General features: G+C 43.5%; 1 protein-coding gene across 1 annotated transcript in view; it reads left to right on the top strand.

The window, feature by feature from the left end:
• The window catches only part of SYNE2 (spectrin repeat containing nuclear envelope protein 2), a 183,651-nt gene that overhangs the window by 139,745 nt on the left and 16,958 nt on the right, over window positions 1-26,948 (top strand). The window contains exons 93-102 of the mRNA XM_035551299.1: window positions 55-209; window positions 550-697; window positions 1,922-2,016; window positions 3,384-3,618; window positions 5,013-5,207; window positions 5,954-6,079; window positions 8,056-8,211; window positions 11,869-12,027; window positions 13,010-13,176; window positions 25,052-25,214. Coding sequence (XP_035407192.1) covers window positions 55-209; window positions 550-697; window positions 1,922-2,016; window positions 3,384-3,618; window positions 5,013-5,207; window positions 5,954-6,079; window positions 8,056-8,211; window positions 11,869-12,027; window positions 13,010-13,176; window positions 25,052-25,214 — 1,599 coding nt within the window. The remainder of the gene's footprint in view (window positions 1-54; window positions 210-549; window positions 698-1,921; window positions 2,017-3,383; window positions 3,619-5,012; window positions 5,208-5,953; window positions 6,080-8,055; window positions 8,212-11,868; window positions 12,028-13,009; window positions 13,177-25,051; window positions 25,215-26,948) is intronic.

The following is a 26,948-nucleotide window of genomic DNA, read 5'->3' as shown; positions in this document are numbered from 1 at the left end:
TTGTTTCTTTGGGTTAGCATTTTGGTTGCAATTAATTTACCTTTTTACTTCCAGAATCATACACTGGAGCTTGCTGCCATTTCTCCAAGCATAGAGAGTTTGAATGAAGCAAGCATTAAGCTGCCCCTCAGTGACTTCACCCTAAAGAAAATGCAGAGCTTGACTCGGCAGTGGAGTCAGAAAACAGCAACTGCTCTGGAACTCTGCAGGTCTGAATTGTAAACAAAAAATCACTACAAAACGTTTCCTTTCCTGTGAGGAAAAAATGAAAATCAAATTAAAGCACGGGAAGTATTTCAAGCTGTTCACAGCTTTTTCAGGGACTTTTCAAGTTGGATTTCTGCCATTCCAGTTTTCTCCAGAGTATTTAGTGGATAGTTCTATTCCAAGTCATTTGAAATGCCATAGGTGAAGAAGGTAGCAAAATGCCAAGCAAAACCCTACTGTTCAACTATTGTATTACTAACTACCACATTAGACTATATGCAAACATATGAACAAAAACAACCACCAGCCAAATAGTTTCTGATGGTTTCTTTTGTTTTACAGTATGCATGAGGGAACTCAAAATGACGAAAAGAAATTCTTTCAGAAATGTGAAAACTGGATAAAATTCCTAGAAAAAATGAAAGAGGCCTTGAAGACAAATATTCCAGGACGGTTTGAAGAACTGCAGGAGCAACAGAGAGTATATGAGGTAAAGCGGTAAAGCTAGCTCTAAAAATTGAAATATCTTAAATGGGATGGGAAATAGCTTAAATGGTGATGGGAAATCCTTAGAAGATACTATTCCCTTTGAAATCAGATCTGGGCAGAGTTTTACGGAGCATTTCATTCTTTTGAAATGTGGCCTTGTACTTATTCAGAGAAAGACTCTGAAATTTGAAAATCATTTTCCAAAATGAAAGGATCGCTTTCTGTATGGATCAAGCCTTCAGGAGTGTATCCTCAAGTGTTGCATTGTGGAAGTCCAACACTTCTCCAATCCTTAGGTTAGTTGCCTGTGTGCCTGTCCCACAGTGCAGACACCTGTTGTCAATGGCAACTTGCTTAGGCAGTTTACTGGCGGTCTGGCAGGAACCTCACCAGTTTCTGGAAGGACTACATTTAAAAGAAAACATTTTCACAGAATATTTATTTTTTGACCAGCTGGTAGATTTGTGCAGAAAATCTGTTTCACTGGCATTTTTCCAAGCACTTGCTATTGTTATTGAGAGGGAGTGCTTCACACGTGTATGGCTGCCCATTCAGAGGGGATGGGTACATTGCATACTAGCAATAGCATGTGGATGCAATTCTAAGTAAAGTGTCCTACAGGCTTCGTCCTAGTGCAAGGAAGATGGAAAAGCAGCCAAAATAGAGGTAAAAAAAGTCATATAAATGCTTAACATCACGAATTCTTAGGGTGAGCTTTTTGCTACTGCAGTGGACCAGAGCTTCACAACACCATAAGTACTGCTGCTAATTCCACTGGATGTTAAGGCTCTGCATGTTAATGACATTCACTAGGATCCATAGAAAGTTATGTGCTCTCTCTTACTTATACTTCTCCAAAGCAATTCAGTCATTGAAATACAATTAGTTATAAAACAAGCGTGGTAAAGAGTAAATACAGCTTTATAGTAGCTTTTTTATACCTTTCCGGTGGGTTTCTGTCTAGACTGCATTTCTCATGAACAAGTCCAACAAACTTAAGGCTTCAAACTAACTGTAACATATAGCTTCTGTTGGGTTCGGTTACCCAAAAAGTAAAAAGAAAGTGTGGAATCTTTTAGGATGCATTGGATGATAGCACTTGAAAATAATTGAGTTTACAGCATTTAAAATTATAGGTTTTGTCACTCTAGAGGAGCAGAACCAGCTTTCACAGCAAAGGTTATTCAATGAATAGTTAAAACTGTTGTTCTCATGGTATTTTCAGATGCTGCAAACTGAGATTTCCATAAATCAGCAGACATTTAATTCTATCATAGCAAAAGTTCTACTCTTCTTGGAATCTGGAGAAGCAGAAAAAAGGTATTCCACATGTTTTTCTCCCTAAGATCTTACTAATTCAGTAAATAGGCTGTCTTCCTTGGAGTCGGTATTGAACATTTGCTCTCTAGAGAATGCAAACCCAAATTCCTGACCAGATTTGCTCTTTAAATTACCCCCTGGCACATTTTGCAAAAGTGTGAGGAGGTGCAAAGAGAAAGAAACACAGGTGCTCAAACTCCATTTTGGATAGTAACTGGATGTTCTGCCAAAAAAAAATAATTGGTCCTGGCCATGAGGCTTCCTTGTATGCTGCTTCCCTGCATTTGCTAAAACAGCGTGGTTGAAAATCCACCATCTTGCAGGAGAATAATGAGGATGCTGCATATAAAGGTCCCTTTTTCTCTTCCCAGACCTCTCCACTTTTTGAAGTGCAGAGGTGTGAGACTCTATTTACATTGCTGCTAGCTCAAATGACAGTGCATTAAGTCATTGGCCATACAATCCAAAACATGAGAGCTAAACCTGTTTTTTATTATTATGATCTTATACTTTTCTCTTAATCAATGTAGAGTAAGAAGAGGCATATAATGTTTGTGAGCAGAGCTACAACTGCCTCAGGCATTTCTGCTGTGAAGACATTACTCCTCTCTGCTAGAGCTTGCTGCTTCCACAGAGTTGGCAGGACAAAACTGCCCTCACCTCAGCCACTTCAGTGTAAAGTCCATAGCTTGGCTTAAAGATGCCAGGGAAGGTAGGGCTAAACTAAGCAAAGCTGCTAGATTTTTTGTTGAAGCTAACCCCACAAACACATCTGTTTGTATAAGAGCTAATCTAGGAGCCATGGCCTCCTGCAGAGAAGCAGAAGGGATAGTTGGGGGGCTGTCTTAACCATTCCATCCAGATCTGATGGATCATCTAAACATGTTGTAGGAGAAGCAAAAAAAGTGCTCAAATGGGTTCAGTAACAACACAGAGCCCTTTCACTTTGCAGTTATGTCCTACTGCTGTAGGATACAGTGCTGGTTGAACTTCCCATTACAGCCTGTTAAAAGCACAAATCAATTTTTGCAATATAATGAGAGATCTTGTCACACTTCTTGTTCTTTGGATAAGTGTTTAGTACATGTTGTTTCTGTGATTTCTGTACTGCGTATGTTGCTATACCACAATAGCAAGAATGACTTGCATTGTCAATTTTTGCGTCATGTAAAATTTTTGCTTTGCTTAAAAGATGGAATGCATAGAGCAGAGCTGAGCTTATGGATGCATAGCACCTTTTGCTTAGTTGGGTATTATAATTGGAATTTTACAATATTGCAAATGTAAATCCATCACAGTTACTGGAAAACACAGCCAAAGTATTTTAAGGTCAAAGTAGTTTAACACTTATCACCTGTTGTCTTCAGGACAGAGTTCATTTCCAAGCTCACACTGCTGAAAGAGCAGTGGCAGAATGTTATCCGGTTGGTTCAGCAGAGGAAGAAAGATATCGATGGACTTGTGAGCCAGTGGCAGATCTTCAGGAGTTCCCTGCAGAGTCTCAGCAGATTCCTTGCTGATACAAACAGCTTCCTCCTAGCTGTGAAGAGCCAGGACTGCTATAGCCTTTACCACCTCAGAAACCTAATTCAGGATTTCAAGGTACTGTCTCTCTTTTTGATAAATCTAAAATCTGTATTTTTTTCTCAGATAGAATTAACTTCTGTCTGTAAGGGAAAAAGCTTTAAAATCACCTCTTTTTTGAAGGGAAAACCAATTGCTGTCTTTTTTCTTAAAGCTAAGCATGGATGAGAAAACAGTGACATTGTGAAAGGCTCATTATACTAACAAACTTCATGATAAATGTTGTAATTGGTATGCTTTAAAAATATTGATATGAACATGGAAATCCAGGGTATCCGGAAGATTAGACATGGTCAGCAGGTATCCTCTAGGTGTGCATGCATCTTGCTGACGTGGGTCCTGACTGCAGGCCTTGCAGCTTTCCTGAAGGAAGCAGGTGCATATGTGGCAAGACAGTCCAAAGGGGTCCCACACGTGCATGGATGGACAGGAGGTGCCAGGAGCAGAACATAGAGCACTTGCAAGCGGGTCTGTCCTTGGAACCACCACTCCAGGATGCACAGATCCAGGAAGCAGTTCTTCAGGGCAGCTTGTTACGCATTTTATGTACAGTGGAAAATATATTTCCCTTTGTTTTCGGTGTCTTGGTTTACCGTTTAATTATGCACCTCCTTCTTTTATAAGAAAATAAAAACTAGTAGTGAATTTGGTGGTTGCTTAAGGCAACCTAAAACCTTTCCAAATGTATTATTGAACTCCTCTATTTGTACCGTCCAAGGTTTATCGCGTTTCCACACACCTAATGTTGATGAATTAACACATTGCCAGTATTCCATTTGGTGCTCGCACTATTTATTTCTTTATTTTTTCCTACTCTGTAAAGATTATTTTCAGTAGATTTTACAAGTTAATACCCATGCATTTCCTTAGTGAGAAAAGCCAGAATGTCTTCTCCCTCCTACTCCAAATTGCCTTTCCCTCCCGCTGTTGCTTTACAGAAAGAAACAATGCTCATTATCTGCTCCTGTTATAGATTAATTTGTGTTGTAGGTAAATTAAAATTGATGCCTTACTTGGAGTACATCATGACTAACAAGGCTGTTGTTTCTCAAAAAATTGTTTTAGTTATTGATGCTAGAGGTGCTAATATAATGCTAATAGAACTTAATTTTTTATTCTTAATAACTCATACAACTACAATTTCATCTTTTATTAACTGCTGTAGTTTCACTGTATAGATTCAGTCTGTAAAAAAATGTTGTAGAATTTTGTAGATCAGATTCTGATTTTTCTGAAATTAGAAAAGCAGATAGGAGAAGATCTGTATTTACTCTTTTATAAATGTGAACAAAGTATTGCCTTGTAATTTTTTGCGAGTCTTTGAGTCTTCACGTATTCTCAGGTGAAATGCCAGAAGGGTTTCTAAAGCTTGCTAAGAACGGCTTGTAAACTTTTTTTTCTTCCTTTTAAAGAGTAAGGCAGTGATTCTTCAGAGGTGGCAAGGCATGTACTCCTCAGTCATTGATGTTGGGGAGAAGTTGCGCATTGACTCCGATCCTGAGACCAGCGCTGTTATACAGGAGGAGCTCAGCCAGTTACAGCAGGACTGGGGGGACACCCAGGTCCAGCTGGAGAAGATGAAAATGAAGCTCAGCAGCGTCCTGCAGGTAGACAATGCCCTCCCCAGGGAGGAGCAGCACCCATGTTTCTCTCAAGAGCTTCCCTGTCCCACCATCCCCAGGGCTGAGCTCTGTAGCAGCACAGCAAGCACTGAGCTGCTGCTCACTGCAGAGGGTTTCTGAGGCAAGCACCTGTCATGTGCCATCAGGGCTTGTGGGAAGCTAAAAGTATGGTTCCCACTCTCCAAAAGCAAATAAGGTTGACATCTATTTGTTTCTGTGATAGAAGTTTCCACTTTGATTGCTTTCGTGCTCCCCATGGCCTGAACCGAACAGACCTCTTGCTTTGAGGTATGAAGCCTGACCTGATATTTAGCCCTAGATGGAGTTAGCATGACACATTGCTCCTCCTCTAAACAAAAGGATAGATGATATTTATTTCCTTAGAGCAATACATTTCTTTCTATGGCTAGACAGCATATAAGTATGTCTTAAAATTGAATACCATCAATTGATAGGATCCCCAGCCTCAAATTTATGCTAAAAATCTCTTTCATGTTGGACATAACAAAATACTCTGTAAGGCAAACCATAAATATAACAGAGGGTGCAAGGTGTTTTTTTGTAAATCCATGCACAGAATTCTTGTGGATCATGATATGTATCAAAAAGAAAATCCAAATAACCATTATTTACTTCAGTGTGTTGAAGATGCTATTCACCTATCCATATAATACAGTATGTCATGATAAAGTATCTTAACCTTTTGTAACTTTTTGGGTCTCCTTGAGCAGAGTTGGAACTGCTGTGAAAAGCAAACGAAGGAATTAGAAAGCAGGCTGCGAGAGCTGAAGGATGAAATAAAAGATCCACTTCCAGTTGAAAATGAAGAACTCTACAAAGCTAAGGAACACATGAAGGTATTGAACAGGCATATTGGATTTATATAGATGTAGTCTTTGCACAGCACCTGATCCCTGTAAAGTAAATTTTCCATCTTAGCTGCTCTTTCAGTGCCACTGAATTTCTCTCCTTTACACCATCCTGATTGCTGCCAATCTGCAAAGTCCATCTGATCAATCTGCGTGTATGAGGAAGATCATTGCTGTGAAAAAAATATTGTTGTTTTAGTACTTTTTCCTCCTTCTGCTACATTTCCACCATCTGAATTTATAAAATAAGCTGTTCCTCAAACAAGATGTTAAAACTCCCTGGTCCCAGCTCAAGTCAGCTGCCATCCTAATGGCTGAATATTCCTTTTTGTTTTCCAATTCATTTTGGACAGGGAGCTCCTCAGGCAAGAGACCTTGTAAGTCTGCAAAGCACCATGCACACCTGTGGGATCCAAGAATAATTAAAGAGAAAGAAAATTAGAGTAAGGGAGTGGCAAAAGCCCTTGCAGTGCATAGTACACCGTGAAAATTAAATGGCAAGGAAAGCATTTCCAAGGGATAGGAGACATTATGTCTGGACTGGTCAGTCTTTCATCATTCTTTTATGAAGTGAATTGTTGACCTATGTAGTGGGAACAAATAAGCTTATTAATGAGCCAAGGCTTTGTACTCATTATCAGCTGTCTGAAATCTTCATTGTGAGTGCAGGCTGCATTTCCCACAGCAGCAGTCTTGTTGTAGTCCTGAACTATTTGTGAAATGACAGCGGACAGCTCCTGCCTCCTACTCCAGCAAGAGAAATTCGGCCACAGAGGCATCAGGGTGAGACAGTACCAGTGCAGCTGCTCCTCTTAGATATCACAATAGAATAAAATACAGGACCAAAATGGTATGAGGGAGAAAGCACCTTTCCCCTCTCTGCATTTCCATGTTTTATGGAATGAACTTGTTTTTCTTTCAGGGCTAGACCTTATGTGAGGCTAGCAAAATCCCATCAAATTCTGGCATTGGCTTCATTAATGCAGGGATTCAACACTTCTCAAGATAAATAAATGCATGTATGCACATCTGTAAGCAGTAATTTCTTGTGAACTCATGTAAATGTTTCAGTCTCAATTTTTTATTTCCCCCAATATTGAAGCAGATCAGAAATTGTTTTTAGGATTTAGATAAGAGACTGGATCAAAAGACCTGTGAAAATACTCACACGGCTTAGACCCAGCACAGTTCTCCTGATGCAAACACTCACACTTTTTTCCTTTACAATGAGATAAATTGGATTCTATGTGAGAGCTCTTCATGTTAGAGGAGCCAGTGACAGCGACTACCTTGCAAAAAGGTACCTAATGCCTCATGGAATATGCCGTTTCCCAGCTGTATGCAGTGGTGTCTCTTTCAGGAGACAGTTTTCGCACTGACTGGGAAAGTGCATAACCCTGCTATAAAGGGAAAGGGGAGCTGGGGGAAGGAAGCAGAAGAGAGAAAGTGTGTTTTTGTAAATGAGCAATTAAAGCTCCGGATTTCGGAGAAATCTGATGAAGTGGCTGTGAAGTCATTCATTAGCAAAGGGGACCAAATTTATTTTCTTAGCATTTAAATAAATAACCTGAAACCAGAACAAATGCAGGTAGAAGCAGCATGGACAAAAAAAAAAAAAAAAAAAAAAAGTGGTCACATTTCTTCTTGGATGTGAAACCCCAAACACTGTCCTGAAACATGGGGAGCTGCTGGGGTCAAGCAGCACTTGGGCACTTCCGAGCACAGCAGAGGCTGCTGCTGCAGCAATTCAGCAGCAGCAGCTCTGCCCTGGGCTCCAGTGGGCTCTGAGTCAGGCCCGGAGCCAAACACATGGGGACCCCGTCCAGTCCAGGCGGAGAGTGCTGCACAAGCATTGCACATTCCCCTCCTCTCCTCCCCCACAGGCCAGGCAGGGGATTAGCGAGCAGGTTTGGAAACCAGAGGAGCTTAGTGCCAAGGCTTGTTCTGGGTGTGTTTCCATGCAGGAGCTGGAGCAGTCGCTGGCGGACTGGGCCCACAACATGAAGGAGCTGCGGGCCATGAAGGTGGAGCTGGCGCACTGCATCCTCACCGAGGACATGATGGTGCTCAAGGAACAAGTTGAACACTTGCACAGACAGTGGGAAGAACTCTGCTTACGAGTAAGTTTTCTGGGTACTCTGGGCTTTTATAGCAAGGTATTCAGAGGGCCTGGATGTAAACGGGGAGTAGGCTAGCAAATGGGATCTCTTTTGGGGTTGGCTCACTTTTGCAGTATTGGGTGGGGATGGGGCTTCTCCTGGCACAGCTGACCAGGGCTGAATTTTACCCTTTGTTTCCTAGTCACAGTGCTGTGATTTTTTAAATTTTTTTTTTGCAAAGTCTTTGTAACTAGTAAGTGCCTGAAATGCATGGAGCCCAAATGCAGCTGTTTACTGGAATAGGTGGCTTTGTTCTGGGCTGCCAAAGGGACAGGGGCTGGGGGGAGGGAGACAGAGATAAACACAGGAATTGCCTGAGGGGGTGAGACAGGGAAAGGAAGGGGAGGTCTCTGCAATCTGATGTGAAAGAATGCCAGAAGAGTTGATAAAGGAAACTTAAATGTGTTTAAATGCTTACTTCTTGGGATTAAACACGTTAAGAACTGGCTTGTCTTTTCTGTTGCAGTAAAAGACTGTGAAACATTTGCATTCTTTGTGGCTTGTTTTTATTACACTTAATTTAGTGATCCATGTAAAATTGCTGGGGAGAATTTACCAGCAAAGTCACATGAACTTGATTCATTAGGTTATTAGGCACTTTGAATGTGTGTTTACTTTGCCCTGTTAACAGGATTGGAAGCAAAATACTTCAGGGTCTTAAGTTGCTCTGGATGGCTCTACATGTCAGCAAGCCAAATTCTTGCCTCTCGTTACTCACAACTCCATAGCTTTATTTCACAGTTTACAAAGAAGTATTGAAGCAAGTTAGACCCAGCATTTCATGTCCAGCCCTTACTCAGGCAAAGGTAAAGCAAGGCTGGTGGGAATACAGCCACAGTAAGGAATGAACAACTACACTTATTTCACAAACTTTGGTGTGATGAAATAGTTATTTGGGTTTCTTTTTGGCCTTGTAATGAGAAAGAAGAATTTAGACTCTTTGCTTTAAACTAGACAGTTAATCTACAACCAGCGTTTTCTCTGGTATTGTTTCTGAGCTCTGAAAATAATGCCAGACACTCGCCCCCTCCCAAGAAGTATAGGCTGTTAGTTTTAAATTGTAATGCCTGAGCCATTTTCCTAATGGAAATCTGTAGTTAAGCTTATAAATGAGATAACTTTTTTTTTCTTTTTCTTTTTTTTTTCTTTTTTTGAACTGCAAATGCCTGCTGTTTGGTGAACAGCCCTGAAAACTGAGCTACCTCAGCTGTACCCAACGACAGCCTATCCTTCTGGATGTAGTAATTTCAGTTCAGATTCAAAATTTCTGCTTGGATTTCCTGAGGGAACAATGTTTTGGCCAGTCTATCTTGGAGGGAAGAAAGGGGTGACATAAATATTACTCAAGTTTTAGATACATAGAAATCTATAGTGGGAGGAAATCTATTCAGTGCTGCAGCAGAGAGACATGCTGAAATGTTTGCACAGCTCTAAGGAGCCTCTGGAGAGCCTGCATCGATGCTCAGCACTGGTCATGAGTGTAAGAGAGCAGACTTTATGGGTCCTGCTGCTAGCACAACTGCTTTGTTTTGGCTATCAAATTAAAGGAGTCAAGATGTATTGTGTGAAAACAATCTGCAGTATAAATGGAAAGATGTGAAAGCCTTTAAGTGCTGCTAGACGGGACTGCAGCTGTCACGGCCATGGGAGCAGGGCAGCCAGATGCCTGGGCTGGGACACAAACACGGTTAATGAGCAGATGCACTCAAGGGATTAGTGTTTACATAGCTGCCCTTGCAAGGTACATGTAGGTCAAAGACTTAACTGTTCATATGGGTGAGTATCCTGTCCTAGCGAACTGCTAGCATATGGGACGGATCCCTGATATACTTTTAGCCTCCCTTGGGAATGCCCAGAGAGCTCCTGCGTCGCATCGTGAATGCAAAACTGGAGCTGGTACCGGCGCAGCTGGTCTCAGGAGAAAGTGCTCAAAGCAAGGCATGGCTTGAAGGGCTCACGCTCCTAGAAGCTTGTCTGGGATTTTTTGATTTATTCCTGTTTTACCCCCAATCTGTATTGTTTCACCAACCAAAAGGTGTTTTCTGCTTTGAAGATCCTGCATTGCCTCAGGCTTAGCAAGCAAAAACAGAGTTGGGGTCATTTCAGGCTTTAGCGATGGTTGTGCTGACATGCATAGTCTCTTCTATTAATGAAGTTAACTAACCTCCACACACAGGGGATGCTGCAACTCATGGAGGAAAGATGAGATTTCCCTTCATACCTCTGAGGCTGAGGATACAAGTGGACACCCCAGAAGCAGAGGCACTCCTAGGGCTTAGGGGGACTTTCTTAGGTACCTGGGGTCTCCAGGAGACTTTTTCCAAATATGAACTTTGGAGACTGTTTCCCTGCCCCCCCCCCCCCCCCAAGACAGTGCCCTCATCTCTTTACTGAGTTCAGCATGAAAGACTTAGTAATCTGATTCACTTCCCCATCCCTCCTTAAAAATAAAAGTCGGAATTGAAAGGACAAGAGCAATATGATGGGAGATGACTTGGTGCCTCGCATTTCGATCCCAGTGTTAGTTGGAGCTGGTCTTTAGTGCTTCTGCACTAAACACTTAAACTTCACTCTGAGGTACAAAATAGTGCTAGAGATTAGACTAAGAGAATCAGTAACAGCATTTTCAGGAGTCATATATTGTATAAGGTGCACATTAAATCTGAAGGGGGATACACACTAAATGTTTCTTGCTGTAGGATGGTATTTGTAGTATCTATTTGTAACCAATATGAGCGAATTGTTATGTTCAGTCCTACTTACACAAAGTGTATTGGTGAGGACAAGAGGTTTCCTGTTTGTTTTGATAGAACTTTTACCACTTTTTACTTTCTTTCTCCCGTATGTCTTATTACAGGAATCCACCAAAGTGGATAAATGAATATAAATATATATTTCAAACCCCTAGGCAAGAAATAAGTGCTGTTAGCTAGTAGAAGACTGACCCTACTCCTTTCTGAGATGGTAGAGCAGTAATACTAACTTTGCTGGTTCAGGTAGCATCAGGCCTTAATTTCCCTGTCTAGACAATTTGTTTATCCATTGTGGCAAATGTAACTTTGAGGAAAAAATCCACAGTTTTCAAGAGAAAAGTTAGATCTTTTTGATGCTGGTTTATTTCAAGACCTGATGAACAAATGGAAAGAAAACAGGTATTTATAGAGATTAAGAAAAAAAAACTTTGCAGTCAATAGTTACAAAGTTTCTCTTACAGAAAAAAGAGCTTACCTGGGTGTAACTTCTTTTGTGTTATATTTGGGGCCATATTAAATAGTGCGAGGTAATTATATATATTACTTCTTTGTTTGACATTTTGAGGTTTTCACTGAGCAATACTTAAATTGTTATATAATCATTATTTATAAAGCTGTCACTCAGTTTAATTCTTCTGAGGGAGAGAATCTGGTGTTTGCTAGTCACCTTTTGGCCCCGCCATCCAAAATAACATGTAATAACAATCTGCTTGCTGGCTTTGAAAAAAAAGCTAGAGATATTTAATAAGTGCTCCTGCAGAATGGAACATGATCAAATGCAGGCTAGAAATTAGAGGGTTTATAATCACTGGTTTCCTTCCTGAGAGAGATGTTGCCAGCAGTTAATGTGTGTGCTTATCCATAGGTGTCTCTGCGTAAACAGGAGATCGAGGACAGACTCAATGCCTGGATTGTGTTCAATGAAAAGAATAAGGAGCTATGTTCCTGGCTGGTACAAATGGAAAGTAAAGTGCTACAGACTGCAGATGTTAGCATTGAAGACATGATAGACAAATTGCAGAAGGTGAGTAGCAACACTGCTTTGCTTCAATTGTAGCCTGATAGCTGGTTATAGAACAGCTGTTCCTCATCTCTTCTTTGCCTCCCAAAAGTGACGGATGATACAAAACCAGCAAGTACAGGCTTTTGTGAGAAGATGAGCTGCTCTATTCTAAGCTCGTATCTTTGTGATGTTCAGGCTTGGAACAAAATGCAAAACAGAAATGCCACCTAACTACATTTAGGCGTGAGTGTGATGTGTGAGAGAGGTGGTGAGGGACTGGGTTGTTGTGGATGTTGGGTACACACACATCTACAGCACTGCCTACAGCTTCCCTGTCTACGGATCGGTGATGTCCGGGGAGCATCAGCCCTTTCTCCCATGCCAGCGTTTATGAAATTGGTGGACAGAGGGCAAAGAAAAGACTGAATGATGGGAGTCAGAGGTCTTATGCCAGCCAAATGAGAAGTTACCATAACCAAAAATAAAAGCTAAAAAAATCAGTTAGTGGTTTGTAATACTTTTGAATTAGTTTGATTTTAAATGGATCTTTTTCTTTTTTTTTTTTTCCTGCACTGTTCTTACCATGGCTTAAAGGTCTCAATATCTAATCCCAGATCTCCTTTGGATAAGAATACTAGCAAAATAAAGCCATCCTAGACTTGATTTTGGGTTCTTTTGTGGTAGGTTGATTGAAACATTAAATCGGGAAAGCAGAGGCAAATATAGAAGGTTACACTGCTATTTTTAGGAGTACTTAGTCCCGGCACTTACAAGTCTTTAAGCTGCTTATTTTTTCATAGTGACTTCATTTTAAGAATGCTTTTCCACTGAGTTTTTTTTTTTTCCCTTTTTGTTGTTGTTTTTAAGTGAAAGAAGTTTTTAATACAGAAACCTCAGCCATCACAAGCCAAACCTGCCCTCACATCATAGATGCTGGGAAAGAAACAGATAGCTTTGTTTTGCTTTGCCCATAAATTGAGCAATGTTTGTATGTATTTATCAGGATTGCATGGAAGAAATAAACCTGTTCAGTGAAAATAAGCTTCACTTGAAACAAATGGGTGACCAGCTAATCAAAGCTAGCAACAAGACCCGAGTTGCTGAAATAGATGATAAACTCAACAAAATCAATGATCGCTGGCAGCATCTCTTTGATGTCATTGGAGCACGGTAAGAAAATGATTTTCACTATTTTACGTGAGATAAAAGTCAGTCTCTTTGCTAAAAAGACTTCCCTGCAGAAGGTCTCTGGCTTGGTTAATGTTTGGGTCTGACAAAGCGGGTGGTTGTGCTGTGAAAACATAGTTCTAGTGCTTAATTGGGAATGGGATCTGAATTAATGGTGACACATGAGCCATGAATGATTAAGCAGAAGCTGCCTTCTTAAGATCTAACACTTAGTCTGCAGATAAAGTCTTTCAAGGTATATATCTCAAGGTATATTTGTATTTGGTATGGTGTAAGAAAGAACATTTTTCTTTTATAACAGCACTTTTTCTGTTCTCATTTTACGGTAACATGCCACTTCTAAAACACATTTATGATCATTTATGTCTTGCAGTATTAGTTTTACTGTAAGTTATGAATTGTAGCAGTTTTTAAATGCAGATTAAATTACATAGTATTTTAAAACTGAGATAAACCTGGCACATTTCTAGTAATGTTTAGGAAAACATGCTAAAGAACTGATGGGATGTATAGAGAGAGATCTGGCATTCAGGTAGTCTCTGCCAACAGAGCACTTGTCTTTCTACCTGGGATGTCTTTATGGGCTTTACACTATGATGAGCTTTACATTCAGACAAGTGTACGGTGGTGCTTAGAGTTACATTAGTGTAGCATAGAACATGAGTGTAGCTCCCAATGTGGAATATGCCAGGATATTGCAGCCACTGGGGACTTGGTGTGTTGCTTTATGACAGTTCCCGTGTTCTTATCCCTAAAGGTCTGGAGCATACCAGCTTCTACTTGTGATATCTATCAACTTTGCATTCAGGACCAGGGTAATGAACTGGCAAAATGTGGTTTTAAGCAGCAGGTCCAAGTTTATCAGGCTGCCTAGTGGGCTTTGCTGGTCCTCTTGGACTTAACGTGTAATGGAGGTGGTTCATTGTATGGCTTTGTTTTGCAGCATGGATGTGTAGTGCATCTCCTCCCTCGCCTTGCTGTGTGCAGCAGGGCTGGCAGCTAGGCTGGTCTTGGTTATAAGTACCCACCAGGCTCGCACCAGGTTGAGTTTATTTTGCCCTGTTTTTAACATTGTGGTATGCTCTGGGGAGCCAAAGAGGAGGCCCCTCCTGTGTTTTTGGGTAGCCTCTCTTAAGCTCAGGTGCTGGGGAGGAAGCAGTGCTTCTACTGATCACGGATGTCACACAAGCTGGGCCTCTCTGTGAGGGAGCAGAGCAGGGAGCCTTGGGCTGTAAGTGAGATGACCTGTGAGCAAGGGTTGTGATGCCCCATGCTGGTAGTCTGTCTCCTTTCTTTTAAGTTTTCTTTTGCAAAATCCCTTAAAAAAATAAAAATGAAGCTGTATTAAAAGAGCAGATGAAAACAGTGTGGTGGCAAAAGTTCTGTTGGGCCCTGTTGCATGAAGACATCACAATCCATGTGTCCTTGCACTATCTCAGATATCAGCCATCACCAGTTTCATTCACTGCGTGGGATGGGTTGGCTTTGGGGAGATTGGAGGCTGTAGGGCATGGTACGGGGGTTGTACACCCATGGCTGCACAGTGGAGGAGAAACTGCAACACAGCACAGCTACCACCCATGGCAGCACACCTGGACAAAGCCTTTTGTCTTGGGCACTGCTTCATTTCTTGGGGAAGATAAAAGGGATGAAGCAAATGTTCCAGGACAGGAATACTGGAGGGCCTTGAAGGTCTTGTTGTTGAGACAGGAGAATGCTGCCCGGAGGCATATTGTTAATTTCTGCTGTGTCAGGGAGGCAATCTTGTCTTGCTCCTGAAAGAGCTGAAGTGAAATCAGGAGGTGGTTTTGCTTTAGTCTTTTCAGGTCAGTAGCTGCTGAAAGCAAACTGAATTGAAAATTTTCTGGGGTTTTGGGTGCTGAATCTGTGACTGCTTGGTTTTTCTTTTTTTTTTTTTTTTTGGACAATTATGATGACTTCAGCACTTTATATTAAAAACATAAGCAGCTGCTGCCTTTATTTATCCTTGTGGGCATGCAACAGCCTGCTGCATTGCTTCCCTGGCCATCACAGGGGCAAGGACCAAATCTCATACTGTCTTCATGGCAGGCCAAGGCATGGGCAGTAAGTAAAGTACAGAGCCGTGCACTGAGTAAGAGGAGAAGGTGTATATTGAATAGCTTTGTGTTGAAAGTTGACCCTCCATCATGGACACTGAATCTTTCTGGTAGATAAGCACTATATGGCACTGTGGTTAGCGAGTGTAGAACAGCCCATATCCACAAGGAAGTCCAACTAGGATTTGCAGGCAGTTTCAGTTCTGTGGTTTCAGATATCTCCGTGGCTGACCCAGCAGCTTGGGTAATGTTTATCTTTCCTTTATTACAAGGTGTGTGTGTCTGTGGGATACCAAATGAAAGCAAAGAAGTCTCAAGCTAATCTATCAGTACAGAACATTCCACCTGATAGCTTATTTCACCTTTTTAAACTAATAAATGTCCTGGGACAGATGGGCAAATTAGGTGAGCTCTTCATTTAGTCCTTGAAGTGATTCTCTTAGTTCATGGTGACAAGCTCAGATTTGCCATATGGCAGCACTTGTAGGACTTAATGCGCTCATTGTATGCGTGTGCTCAGCTTGTGTGCTCACAAAAGCTTTGCTGCATACATTGCAGCCAGGGGGTGGCTTGGTGCAAACTTGGAAAGGCCTCAAAAAGTTAATTTTACTGGGACAAAATAACCACTAAGACGGTGGTACGCCTGGGAAGGAGAGCAAATGAATTTCTGTTCAGCTCCGAAGATCCTCTTATCAGTGCAGGTTCTCGTGTCAAAGTCTCTGTTGATAAAGGGGGAATATAAACATACTGAGAGGCAGAAAGAAGGCCTTGTGTTGACTGAAAATGGGCATCAAAACTTTTGCTTTTCTTCTTTGGTCCCTGGTCTCGTAGCAGCTCCCTGTGAGAGAAACCACCGCGTGCTTGCACATCCACCCAAGTGAAGGCCTGCAACAGCAGGAGAGAGAGAGTGCATGGGCTGCATGCGGGTGGCAGACAGCCAAAAACCCATGGAGTGGGATTTACATCCCCAGCGTGCTCTGGAGCAGTGCTCCCAGGCTGTTTTGTGTACAGACACAGTCCTGTCCCTCGTTATCCTTCCCTAGCCCGTTTGCCAGCAATATGAACTTCGTGCTTTGCTTCCCAGCCCAGCGGGGAAAGGTTTGCCGTGCACCGTGCCTGCTGACAGACTGGACGAGCACCCACGAGTCACAGGAGGGTGTCTGCATGGTCTGGGGTGGTGCTTGAGCCTTCATGAAAGCCACCACCATCTTCATCCATGGCTGCCTCAGGCAGTTTTGGGTCTGTAGACTGGTCTGTACAGTATCAAATATGCCTTTCGGTACCTCCCAGCATCCTGCAGCTCTTCGTCTTTCTGTGAAGCTGTGGAAGAGGGGTGCCATTTCTAAGCTGCTCTGGCTATGGGCTCACTGTGGTGTGTTTTCTTACGCGGTGGCTCTGGTTCATGGAGAAAGGCACTTTTTTTGTGTATGTGTCAGGAATAGGTTAAAATGACTGACTTTTATTGCAAACATGAAAATGCAGGGAAGCTAGCAGGGCTAAGTGCCTCCTTATCATTTTAAATATGAATCCTTGGCAATTAGGTCTTTTCCCTGTGTTTGCAAGCTGACAGCCCTCCTTGTCAGCTCCAAGAACCTTAAATTGCAATGACCAGAGTCAGCCCCTTCTTTCCCACACTGAACAAGGAGATACAAGTTGTTTTACAGTTTTGTTGAGTAGACCAGCTGAAAGTCCCAAACAGTCTGCAACAGCTCAGCTGGCAGTAAAACAGGAATGAATTGAAGCTCTCCAGTGACAAACCTTGTACTGTGCGAGATGCCACAGAGGATTTGTTGGGGAGCTCCAGTGAGCTGCTGCTCTGTGCTTTCCCTTTATCCCTTCTTCCTCACCGCTGCTGGGCCGCCCCGATGGCTGCTCCAGTGGCAGTGGGCCCCGGCTTTGTAGGTACAGGGGGCGAGCGAGTTCCTGCCTCCTCTCAGTTGTTCTCTGTGTTTATTTTCTGCCACGTTGCTTGCCCTTTGGCAGGGCAGGCCGTCAGGCACCACGTGCTGGCGTGCTGTCCTACCCCGTTGCAGCTGCAGTCGTGCAGCCTTTCGGTGTGGGTGCACTCCGAGCTCAAAGGTCTTCGAAATTGCTGCAGATGGGTTTTGCACAGCAAGCGAAGCAAAGTGTGCTGCAGTCGGGCCTCCGGGTAAACAATACAGGAGAATGATACTGGTTTGTGGCAGTACCACTGTAAAATCTCATTCTTTATAATAATTTTGGTGGAAAAAAAAAAATCAGCGCAGTTGAAATCTCACTCTCAAGGTGCCTGCTTCCTTTCCGTGCTCTCCGGGCTCCCTGTCCTTTAGGGATTATGCTTCTGTTTGGCACAAGAGCTGTGACAGGACTCATTATCGTATCAGGCAGGATGGCTGGGCTTATTTTGGTTACGCAATGCATGCTGAGGTGTGCTGGGAGCCGGGGGGGGAGCTGGCCATGCTGGGAAAGTCCGGGTCTTCTGCGTGCTGCCGCCCTTCCCTGTGTTCGCCTGTCAGGCAGGAGGGCAACGTCCTGGGTCTGTGTCTCAGTTCTACCGCCCTGAATGTGTTCAAACCTGGGCCAGAATCAGGTTAAACTGTCACAGTGACTGGAGCCTGGATATGATTTAACTGTGTAAACGTCTGAATGCCTCTCAAGGTGTGAGGTGTCTTCCCAGGCACTTTTTATTCTGCCCTGTATCGAATGCGAGCGATTGGCAAGCTAATACAGGTCTGCAGAAGACCTGAACACTGAGAAGCCTTTGATTTGAAACCCATTCCTTGCATTTTTGGTGGGATTATCACAGTTTGTTTTTTTTTTTCCTGTTGGTATTTGCTGGGTAGGGAGTGACTTTTAATCCAAGGTTCTCTGACTTCTGCCTTATTCTCCCGCCCCATGATCTCTGGCAGTCATAACACTCAGAAATTACGACAGTGTGTTTTTCCACAAATGAATGATATCATAAATGAAGATCAGGGGTTGTTTTGTCCTCAGCATAACAGGCTCCTTGCGCTGAAGGCCTTCTGCCTGCACTGGAAGGTTAAAGAGAGGACAGGACAGTGTGTGGGAGATTTAATTCGTACTAAATACCTGGGATATAATGCTAAAGGCGAGAAAGAAGAGCACAGTGGAAGTAAGGATACATCTGTGTGCGTGGTGCCTGTGTGTGGATGTACATTTTCTTGATTTTTTGGGCTCGCTTCAATTTTACTCTGCTGCAAATCATCCGGGTCTGAGGCTCAAATCCTGCTTTCCAACAAGCAGAGACGAAATGAGCACCGAATCCACCTTTCTCAGTGCCGAAGCCTCCAGCCTGCAACCTTTTTGTCGCCAGCCGCAGGCAGCCGCTCTGCGTGCGTTTCTTGGCGTGCTAATTCTCTCGTGTCAGAATATAGCTCTCGTGGTTTTGTTCTGAGGAGGGATGCGGCCATTTGCCAGGTAAAATGCCAACACAAAAACGCAGGGGGGTTAAAACAGGGGAAGAGCCACCGTGGTGGCTCCCCCAGCTTCGGGGGGTCGGGGAGGAGGACGGGCGAGCCTCCCCCTCTCAACGCGGGATGCTAAAGCGGCGAATAAATAGGGCATCTGTGGAGGAGGGGTTTCCTCATCCTACGCGTGCCGTGGTTGCCCAGGCGGTCGGTCCCCTCGCGGCTTGGGCTTTGCGAGCTGAGGAATGGTTTATTCTTGCGAACCGTAAGTGCCATCCGGGTGAGCGGCGCCGGGCTCGGTGGTGGCGGTGGGTTACGGCCTGGGGCGGCGGCGGGGAGGGCTCCGCAGCGTGGATGCGCCAGCGCCTCACCGCACTTCGCCTCGGACAAGTGGATGAGTGAGCCGGTGGTGCTGAGCAGGAGACGCGGCGCTTTAGCAGGAGGAACAGCGCTCAGGGCCTCTTGGTTAAAACCAGCCAGCTTTTGGGGTCTTGCACCCAAGGTGGCGGAGATCTGCAGCAGCAACCTTTTGGTCTGGCTGGCGGGGGGATGCAAGGAAAGCCTTCCCGCAGCACACCCCTGTTTGCTCTGCTCACCGTGCTAACACAAGCCACAAACACAGGGGCTTCCTGTCATTTTACGAGCTCCGGTTGCTCTACAGAGAAATCTCCTCGTATTTTATATCAAGGCCTAAAATTCGCGGCTGACATCACCTCTCCAAATCGGGTCTTTTGTCCCTCACATGGCTAAGCTCGCCTGCAACTTACTGAACAAAGGTTTCCGGGTTTTGTGCATCTCATTTGCTGTGCAGGGTAGTAAACAATCCTGCCAGCTGGCACGGCAATTTCAGCCCCTCTGCAGATAAAAATAAATGTCTGTAGTATCTTCTCCTGCCTGGCTAGAATGACATTTGTGCTTGTGAATGAGAGCTTGGAACATACATCAGGATGTTTTTCATTCTGTTAGACGCTAAAATTTGAATGTTATTTATTGCCTTTTGAGCTCTCCTGTGTCTTTTCCTGCACTTTGACAGCCAATGTAATGCAGCTGGCAGGCATTTTGTAATCCTTTATGTCTGCATGAACACATTTCAGTCAACCTTATAACGTTAGATAATTCCTGAGCAGTTACTACAAAATATTCTGCTGCTTCTTGGGGCTGTGCAGTGCTTCAGCCTGCAATGACCCTTATGCACTTCTCCCATAACCCAGTGCTGGCAGCTTCAGCAGGGGCATTAAGAGCCAAATCCAATCGCGAGTCAGGTCAGTTAGTCCTTCTGTTCACTTTTGCAGCTGGCTATTAGTTATAAGTGACTACTTTTGTTCTTTTTCTGCCACAGATATTTTGGTGGAAAGATCAAGACACAAGAAGCTGGCTTTGTTTGGCTTATCCCATGTGTCTAATGCACGTTTCTAAGCAGTGTTTTGAATCAGGATACCTTTTAAGCTGGTCCCATGGCAAAGTACAAGATATGTTTGAGTTTGTTGTGCCTTGTTTTCTTTTTTTTCTTTTAGATGTGATATTGGTTGGATTTATATATATATATATATAATTTTTTGCTTCAGGGAGCATGTTGAAAGGTGGCAGGTTAGTTCTCATTGAGAAGTGAGCTGCATATAACTAGGCTTTTTTCCAGTAAACAGGAAGCTTTACCTGTTTGACCATATCACTTGAGAATGGTACTTTGTAGAGAAATAATTCAGTCAACAGCAGTGGCACCTCTGGGTATCTGGGAGGAGCTCCTTTCCTCTGCTGCATTTGAGCTTTTATTGCTGTTAATTCACTGTGTGATCTGTGGTTCTCACCTGGACCTGGGGGGAGCTTTTGCCCCCAGGCTTGGGGGCTGCACAGCCCCTCCTATTTCCCAGGAGGCCTGTCTTTCTGCACCAATTGTCCTTCCAGGATGCATCTCAAAAGAGGTCATCAGGTTTCTCTCATGCAAATAGCAGATAATTTGCAAGAACACTCGCAGTGTGTAGAAATGCAGCAGTGTGGCTGTTGCATGTATAAGACTTTTACGGATGTAAGTAGAATTTTTTTTTACCACCTTCTTGGAGCATTAGCCAGAGAAATGGAAGTTCCCTTTGACTTCTCTGCAAGCTGAGGTGCTTAATGAGGATGCTCGACTTTCTCATCATTTCACCTGTTGCTTCAGTTTAGATCCCTCCCCTTTATCTTGGACTTGGCGCCTGTTGACTGCAACAAGAACAAATCAGCCAGCATGAACATCTGGAGAAGGCTGCCTTTCTATTTACAAACTGCACTAATGTGAACTTCTGTTAGGTTTTTTATTCTTCTCTGGCTGCTTAGCTGAAGCTTGAGATTAATGACCTAGAGAATTAGGGGTGGTTAAATGACTGACAAATGCCATATTCTACCCACAATATGTACGAATTAAATTAGATAATTACATTGGCGCGCCTGTGATGGCAACTGCTAGGAAACAAATACAAGCTCATGGTACTGCAGCAATGCCCTCTTTGAGACTGTTGTTGATAGTAGCTACAGACCCATATATTAGAGCAATATAGATAACCTGAATTTTAGAGTGATACCTAAACCAAAATAATATTCTTGATTTTTTTTTTACATAAAAAAACAGTTGGATTCTAAAGCTGTTCCTTTTCTTATTTATTGAATGTGCTGTCGTTCATAAAGGTGTTTAATTATAATCTAATATCACCTACCTGTTATCCAATATGTAGGTTGAAGAAAGTTGGCCTGTAACACATAAATTTTTCTGTAATGCAACTTCAAGGCAGAACACAGGTGGATACAGACAGAGAAAGGAGTACAGGGAAGCAGAGGGACAACACTGAGCAGCACAGGAAGCTGTGGTCTCAGCAGGTCAGCTGTGGTATTAGGTGCTCCCAACATGTACATCTCTTGCAAGTTTACAGAGTCATTTCCAAAGCGTTAGTCCAAGAGAGCAGTGGTTACCTTCGCAGAAGAACAGTAGTAGTTGCTCAAAAGTTGGATATAACCATAGTGATAACAGAAGGGTTGTGCTGGTAAGTTTGTCCTTTGATCTGTCCCTTGTGGAAGTCAAGGGTGGATGAGTGCTGAGACAGGTCCCTGTCATCATGTTTATGCCAGTACATTGGCGTATTTACACTCCTGTTTTCTGAATGATGTTATTTGTTTCACCTGCCATTCATTTTTAAGGGGTTTATAGAATTTTTAGATTGGAAAAGACCCCTAAGATCATCTGGTCCAGCCTTTAACCTAGCACTGCCAAGTCAAAGAGATCTGTATGTGACAGGCATTGGCAGCAGGGACGGTCCATGGGGCCACACTCCTTCTAGAAAGCAGGCTGGGTCAGGTGGCTCAGTTGGGAGGGATATACTTACAAACCTGGGGAGCTTCACAGAATGTGCAGTGAATAAATAACATTGGGATCAGCTGTGGACAGTGCAGTGGTTGCTCTTTGTTTCCTTCCAACTACTCTGAAGTCATGCAGAATTAACAGTGCAACAGTGTTGTTTGGCTTAAACTCTTCCTCAGGCCTGGCTCTTCTAGTGCTTCCTCATTTCAGTGGTCAACACAGAGCTGGTGTTGTCCCATCTTTCCAGCAAGAAGGGCTCCCAACTCGCTTACCTGCCTTCAGTGAGCCACAGGCCCTGCTGAGTGTTATAACCAACTGGATCAACATCGGCTGGTGGGACAGGAGCAGGGACAGGGTGGAGGGAGAATTAGGTCTTCCTGGGTGAATTACTGCCAGCTCGTGATAGCACAAGAAAGTGCCGTATGGAGTATGACATCTTCATTGAGTACTGCTTAATGGAAGGGGGACTAGGAGCAGGAAGATTTATATAGCAGCTGTTCGCTTGGGAGCCAGATGCCTTCTGCATACAGAGCTGAACTTGAGAACAGAGCTCTGAAAAGATCTTGTTAACAAAAGCATGACCAGCTAAATGCTTTTGTCATCCACTGGCTTCCTCTCTGTCAGCTGCAGCAGTGGAAAGCACCATCAGAGTAAAAGGCAGAGACAGCTGCTTTGCACTTTGCACCAGTATTGGTGGCTTTGTGGGTGGACCACAGTCTTGGGGCAGATCCTTCAGGTGGGCTTGTAGGGTTACATCAACCAGACAAGACTAATTTTTCATTTTGGAAAGTGCAGAGTTGCTAAATACTTGCCCAGAAAACTACCATAGTATCACTCTCTTACCCACCTTGTAAAACTACCTGAAGGTACTGCCTAGCCCTCTTGGGACAAGAGGTAGGGGAAACTGCTTCCCAGGCTGCTAATCCATACGAGACCTCAGATTTCCTGGCCTTACTCTGTATCTTTGCAATAATCAGTAGGACTGAACAAATCCAGCAGGATCATTCCCACATCCCCTTCATAAGCGTTTTCTGTAAATACAGTGTCTAGCTGGCATACGTGTCCTCTTTGATTACCTTAAGATCGCTAATAAGATCAGTTGTTGCTCAGAGTGGTATATTCTTCGTAGGTTATCTGTCCTAAATATCTCTTGTTATTGTATCATCCTACAAGTAGCTGCAAAACCCACTCAGTTGCAGGCAGTTTGGACCCCTCTCCTCTAAAACTTGCTAGGACTTGCTAGGACAGCCCAGCATCCCAGCAGGACAGTGGGCCAGGAAACTCCTCCTTTTACTTGCAAGGAGGGACAGCTCCTTTGTGTGAAGCCAGCGTCCAGGTACCCTGTCAGGGCACTTCTCCCTCGATGTGATCTGTCCCTGCATGTGTCCTCCCCCCCATTCCTAGCTTGCACAATGCTGCTGTAGCCAAATAAGTTAGGGTTCATCTCGGACCTCCCAGCAGTCCCCTGCATTTGGGACGTGTAGCGATTCCCTTGTACAAGCTGCCCTTCCAGTCCCAGCTGCTGGTTTTGTTTAGCTGGTGACAGTTCCCTGCCACATTTGACAAATTGGTCATAGTAGCTAACGAGAATGCTCTGGCCTTCTCACAATTCATATTTAACTTTTTGCACTGCACTTGGTTTAGACAATGAGGCTCATTTGAGCAGTTTTTAAACCAGACAGTCACTTAAGGTTTCATTCAGAAATTTGCATTCCAAAAATCCCATGCAAGGTCCAAAAAATCCATCCCAGGGCACGGGGACAGAGGGAGACAGTAAAGAGATGGATGCAAGAGGCTGGGAAGGATGGCATAGGGAAATGATGCTGGCTAAGAGATGGGTTCTCCTTAGGGCAGGGTGGAATTTTTTCGCCTGATTTCAGTGTCTGAAGTGTTGATGTTTATAGTACTGCATTACAGACCGCTATAGTTCATGGAGAGAAATGAATGCTTTTTGGTACAGTTGCTCCCATCTTGTAATCTCAATGTTTAAAACAGGTCTGATGAAAAATCATGATCTAGATGTATTTATTTCTCCTGCATTAACTACCTAGATTGCAAGCTCTGGTATCAATCTGAAGTCAGCCCCAGTGTTGGGCTTTTTAGTAGTTTTGGGGGGTGGAATGAGAATAAGTGAGAATTTGAAGGAGAGACTTAAGAGCAGTGAGGTGGTTTAACAGCTATTCCTCCAACACATGAGAACAAATTTGCCAAAATGTACAAACATGCTGCTTGGATAGTATGAGGGACTGATAAAGGACTTTGACGTGGGAATATACTGTAAGGGCTGTGAATATAGAAAAGTTTGTGTTTCAAGAGCTGTGCTACAACAGCTGTAAACAAAAAATGAATGGTCTCTGCAGTTCATTTGCTTGTCTGCTGTTATGCCTCTCTCTAGCTGTTGGATATTCCCCCTTTTCAGCATTGTTTTTTTTATTTTCACCAACCAGGAGAATCTGGCGCCTCTTCACACGTTTCAGATTGTTGTTCAGAAGATCTTTTAATGTCATTGCAGCACTGCAAGGCCTGAAACTGCTATTGCTCAGGCCTTCTCCTCTTCTGTCAGCATCCGTTTCCCAAAATGTTTGACCTGCTGTGTGGGCACAGTCATGTCTCCGTTGGTGGAGCGGTACCTCCCTGGTAGCCCTGGTGGTTGTTGAAGAAAACCTTGAACGTCATTCACAGCAGGCAAATCAGGTCATAGATACCTGTTTTAGTTTAACTGAGAAATGTTACAGTGCAGACATCCACTTAGAAAAAAGTCCAGGAACTGACTGAAGAGCTCACCAGCAGATGAATGAAGCTAAAAAATTCACGCTGCTCATTTAGTTTCATTAAATAATTCACACAAGACCTTCCTGCAGCTGTAGAGCAGAGGCTTGCTGAGCCAGCTTAGGTAGCTTTTGACTAAAATATGGCTCTGATTTACAGACAACAGGTTGGTGTGACAGTAAGTCCTATATAAAGCCACGCCTGTCGTCACCTTCTGCTAACCTCATTTCCAGTGACTACAGATCTTTGTAACAAAATGTTCTTCCTGGTTTGCTTAGGGTGAAGAAACTGAAGGAAACATTTGCTTTTATACAACTTTTGGACAAAAACATGAGTAACCTTCGCACCTGGTTGGCCCGGATTGAGTCAGAGCTTTCTAAACCTGTTGTTTATGACATCTGTGATGACCAAGAAATACAGAAGAGACTGGCGGAACAGCAGGTGGGAAATAGGAGCAGCCATAGTGAATGAGCTAAAAAGTTGCTGATTACAATTGGTCCTAGTTTAAAATCACCTGTTTCTTTTCTTTAGCCAGGCCTTCTAACTTTCACTGCATGTTCCTGCCAAGATGTGTTACATGGAAAACTTTTATTTGCTTGCTGCTATTTCAGTATTGTAAATGTTGATTTGCCCCCCTTCTCCCCTCCACCCCTAAATACCCACCAGGTACAGACAACAGGTTTTTTTATATTTCAGAGTTTTTGCCCAGTTATGTACAACAGACTTCATAAAGGCTAGGCAGGGCACAGTGGACAAAATCCAGGAAGACAGATGACCTAGGCTCAGCATTGCAAGGTCGGAACACTGGGTCTCCTGCGAACTGGCTGTGTCAGATGTGAGTGCTGTAATTCGAGGTGTTGTCCTCACTAGCTCACTCTTCCCCTCCTTGCAAACAGCAGAGCAAGCTTGGCAGAGAAGGATGTTTGAGCTTTGAAGGATGGACTTGTGCAAACACACCTTTGACTGAGTCCTGATCCAGTAGGCAGGCTCTGAAGATCCCCTCAGGGTAGTGTGAGATGGTGCATAAATCCTGATGAGGCATAAGTATGAACCAATCTAGCACTGTTGGGCATTGGTCGAGTGCAAGTAGGCATTTACCCAAGACAGTGGCTTAGCAGGGGAATCCTGAGAATCTGTGTTAAACTGCTGAAGATGGCAAGGATTGGGCATAACTGATCGTGCTAGCTATTCCAGCCAAATGGAAGTGTGGGATGAATTGGATAGTCCTAGAATAAAACTTCTCTTTGCAGCAGCCAGGGAAGGAAAAGGAGCTTTTCCTAAGTGCAGACTCGCAGGTGGAGTGGCATAACCTGTGTCACCTTTTCCTCTGTGCCCAGGTTCAAAGTGCCTCCTTGGGAAGGCCGAGAATCACCAAGGCTGTCTTTTGGCCGTTGTGTAAAACAAGAATATTTACCCTAAAACTGAGGATCAAAAGTAAAGCTGTTATTTGTGGAAACTTTATGGCATCTGCCTTTAAAGATTCCACACATATAGGTGTTCTCCCCATCCTTCCCATCGTTTGTCTCTCTGGCTGTTGCTTTCTTATCCAAGAAAAGATCCTTTAATGACCCAGACCTGAGGGCTGCGTTCTCTGCTGGCTGGTATGGCTCCCCATCTGCTCATGTCCCAGATGTAGTGGGAAGGTCCACCACCTCTGTGACAAGAGTGGGGATAGCTCCTACCAGCTGCACTCCAGGAGCTGGTCATACATCAGAAGCTTTGGTCTAGTGCCTCTGATGGTTCCATCTGCATTGTGAATGGTCACACAAACAACATGGAGATATTTTCTCCCCATCCAAACCTTTTGCATTTCTCAAAGGCTGTAATGAATTGCCAGGCAGAGAAGAATGTGGGGCACAAAGAACTTGTGTCCAAATTCATTTATTTTTATGAGCGTTCAAGCTTCAACTCACTGCAAGAGCCATCTTTTGCTGCTCAGAACTACTTACTGCTTTGTTGTTTGAATTCTGTTTCAAATGCAGACCTGTGGGCACCTCTAGACTCCTTCTACTGTAACCTTTTAGCAGGCTGAATATGAGAAGTCTGTACTGACCAAAAGACCACAGGGAAAAAAAAAAAGCTTCTTTCACTCCACGGTAGAGAAACCTTTATCTAAACACAACAAATAAAAAGATCTTTCCTGGTTTTATCCGAACAATTATTCCAGGAAGCGCA

Source organism: Cygnus atratus, chromosome 5 (genome assembly GCF_013377495.2).
Source record: "Cygnus atratus isolate AKBS03 ecotype Queensland, Australia chromosome 5, CAtr_DNAZoo_HiC_assembly, whole genome shotgun sequence".
In the NCBI taxonomy this organism is placed as follows: Eukaryota; Metazoa; Chordata; class Aves; order Anseriformes; family Anatidae; genus Cygnus; species Cygnus atratus.
The sequence above is the reverse complement of the archived record's forward strand: the minus strand, read 5'-3'. Positions and strand labels throughout refer to the sequence as shown.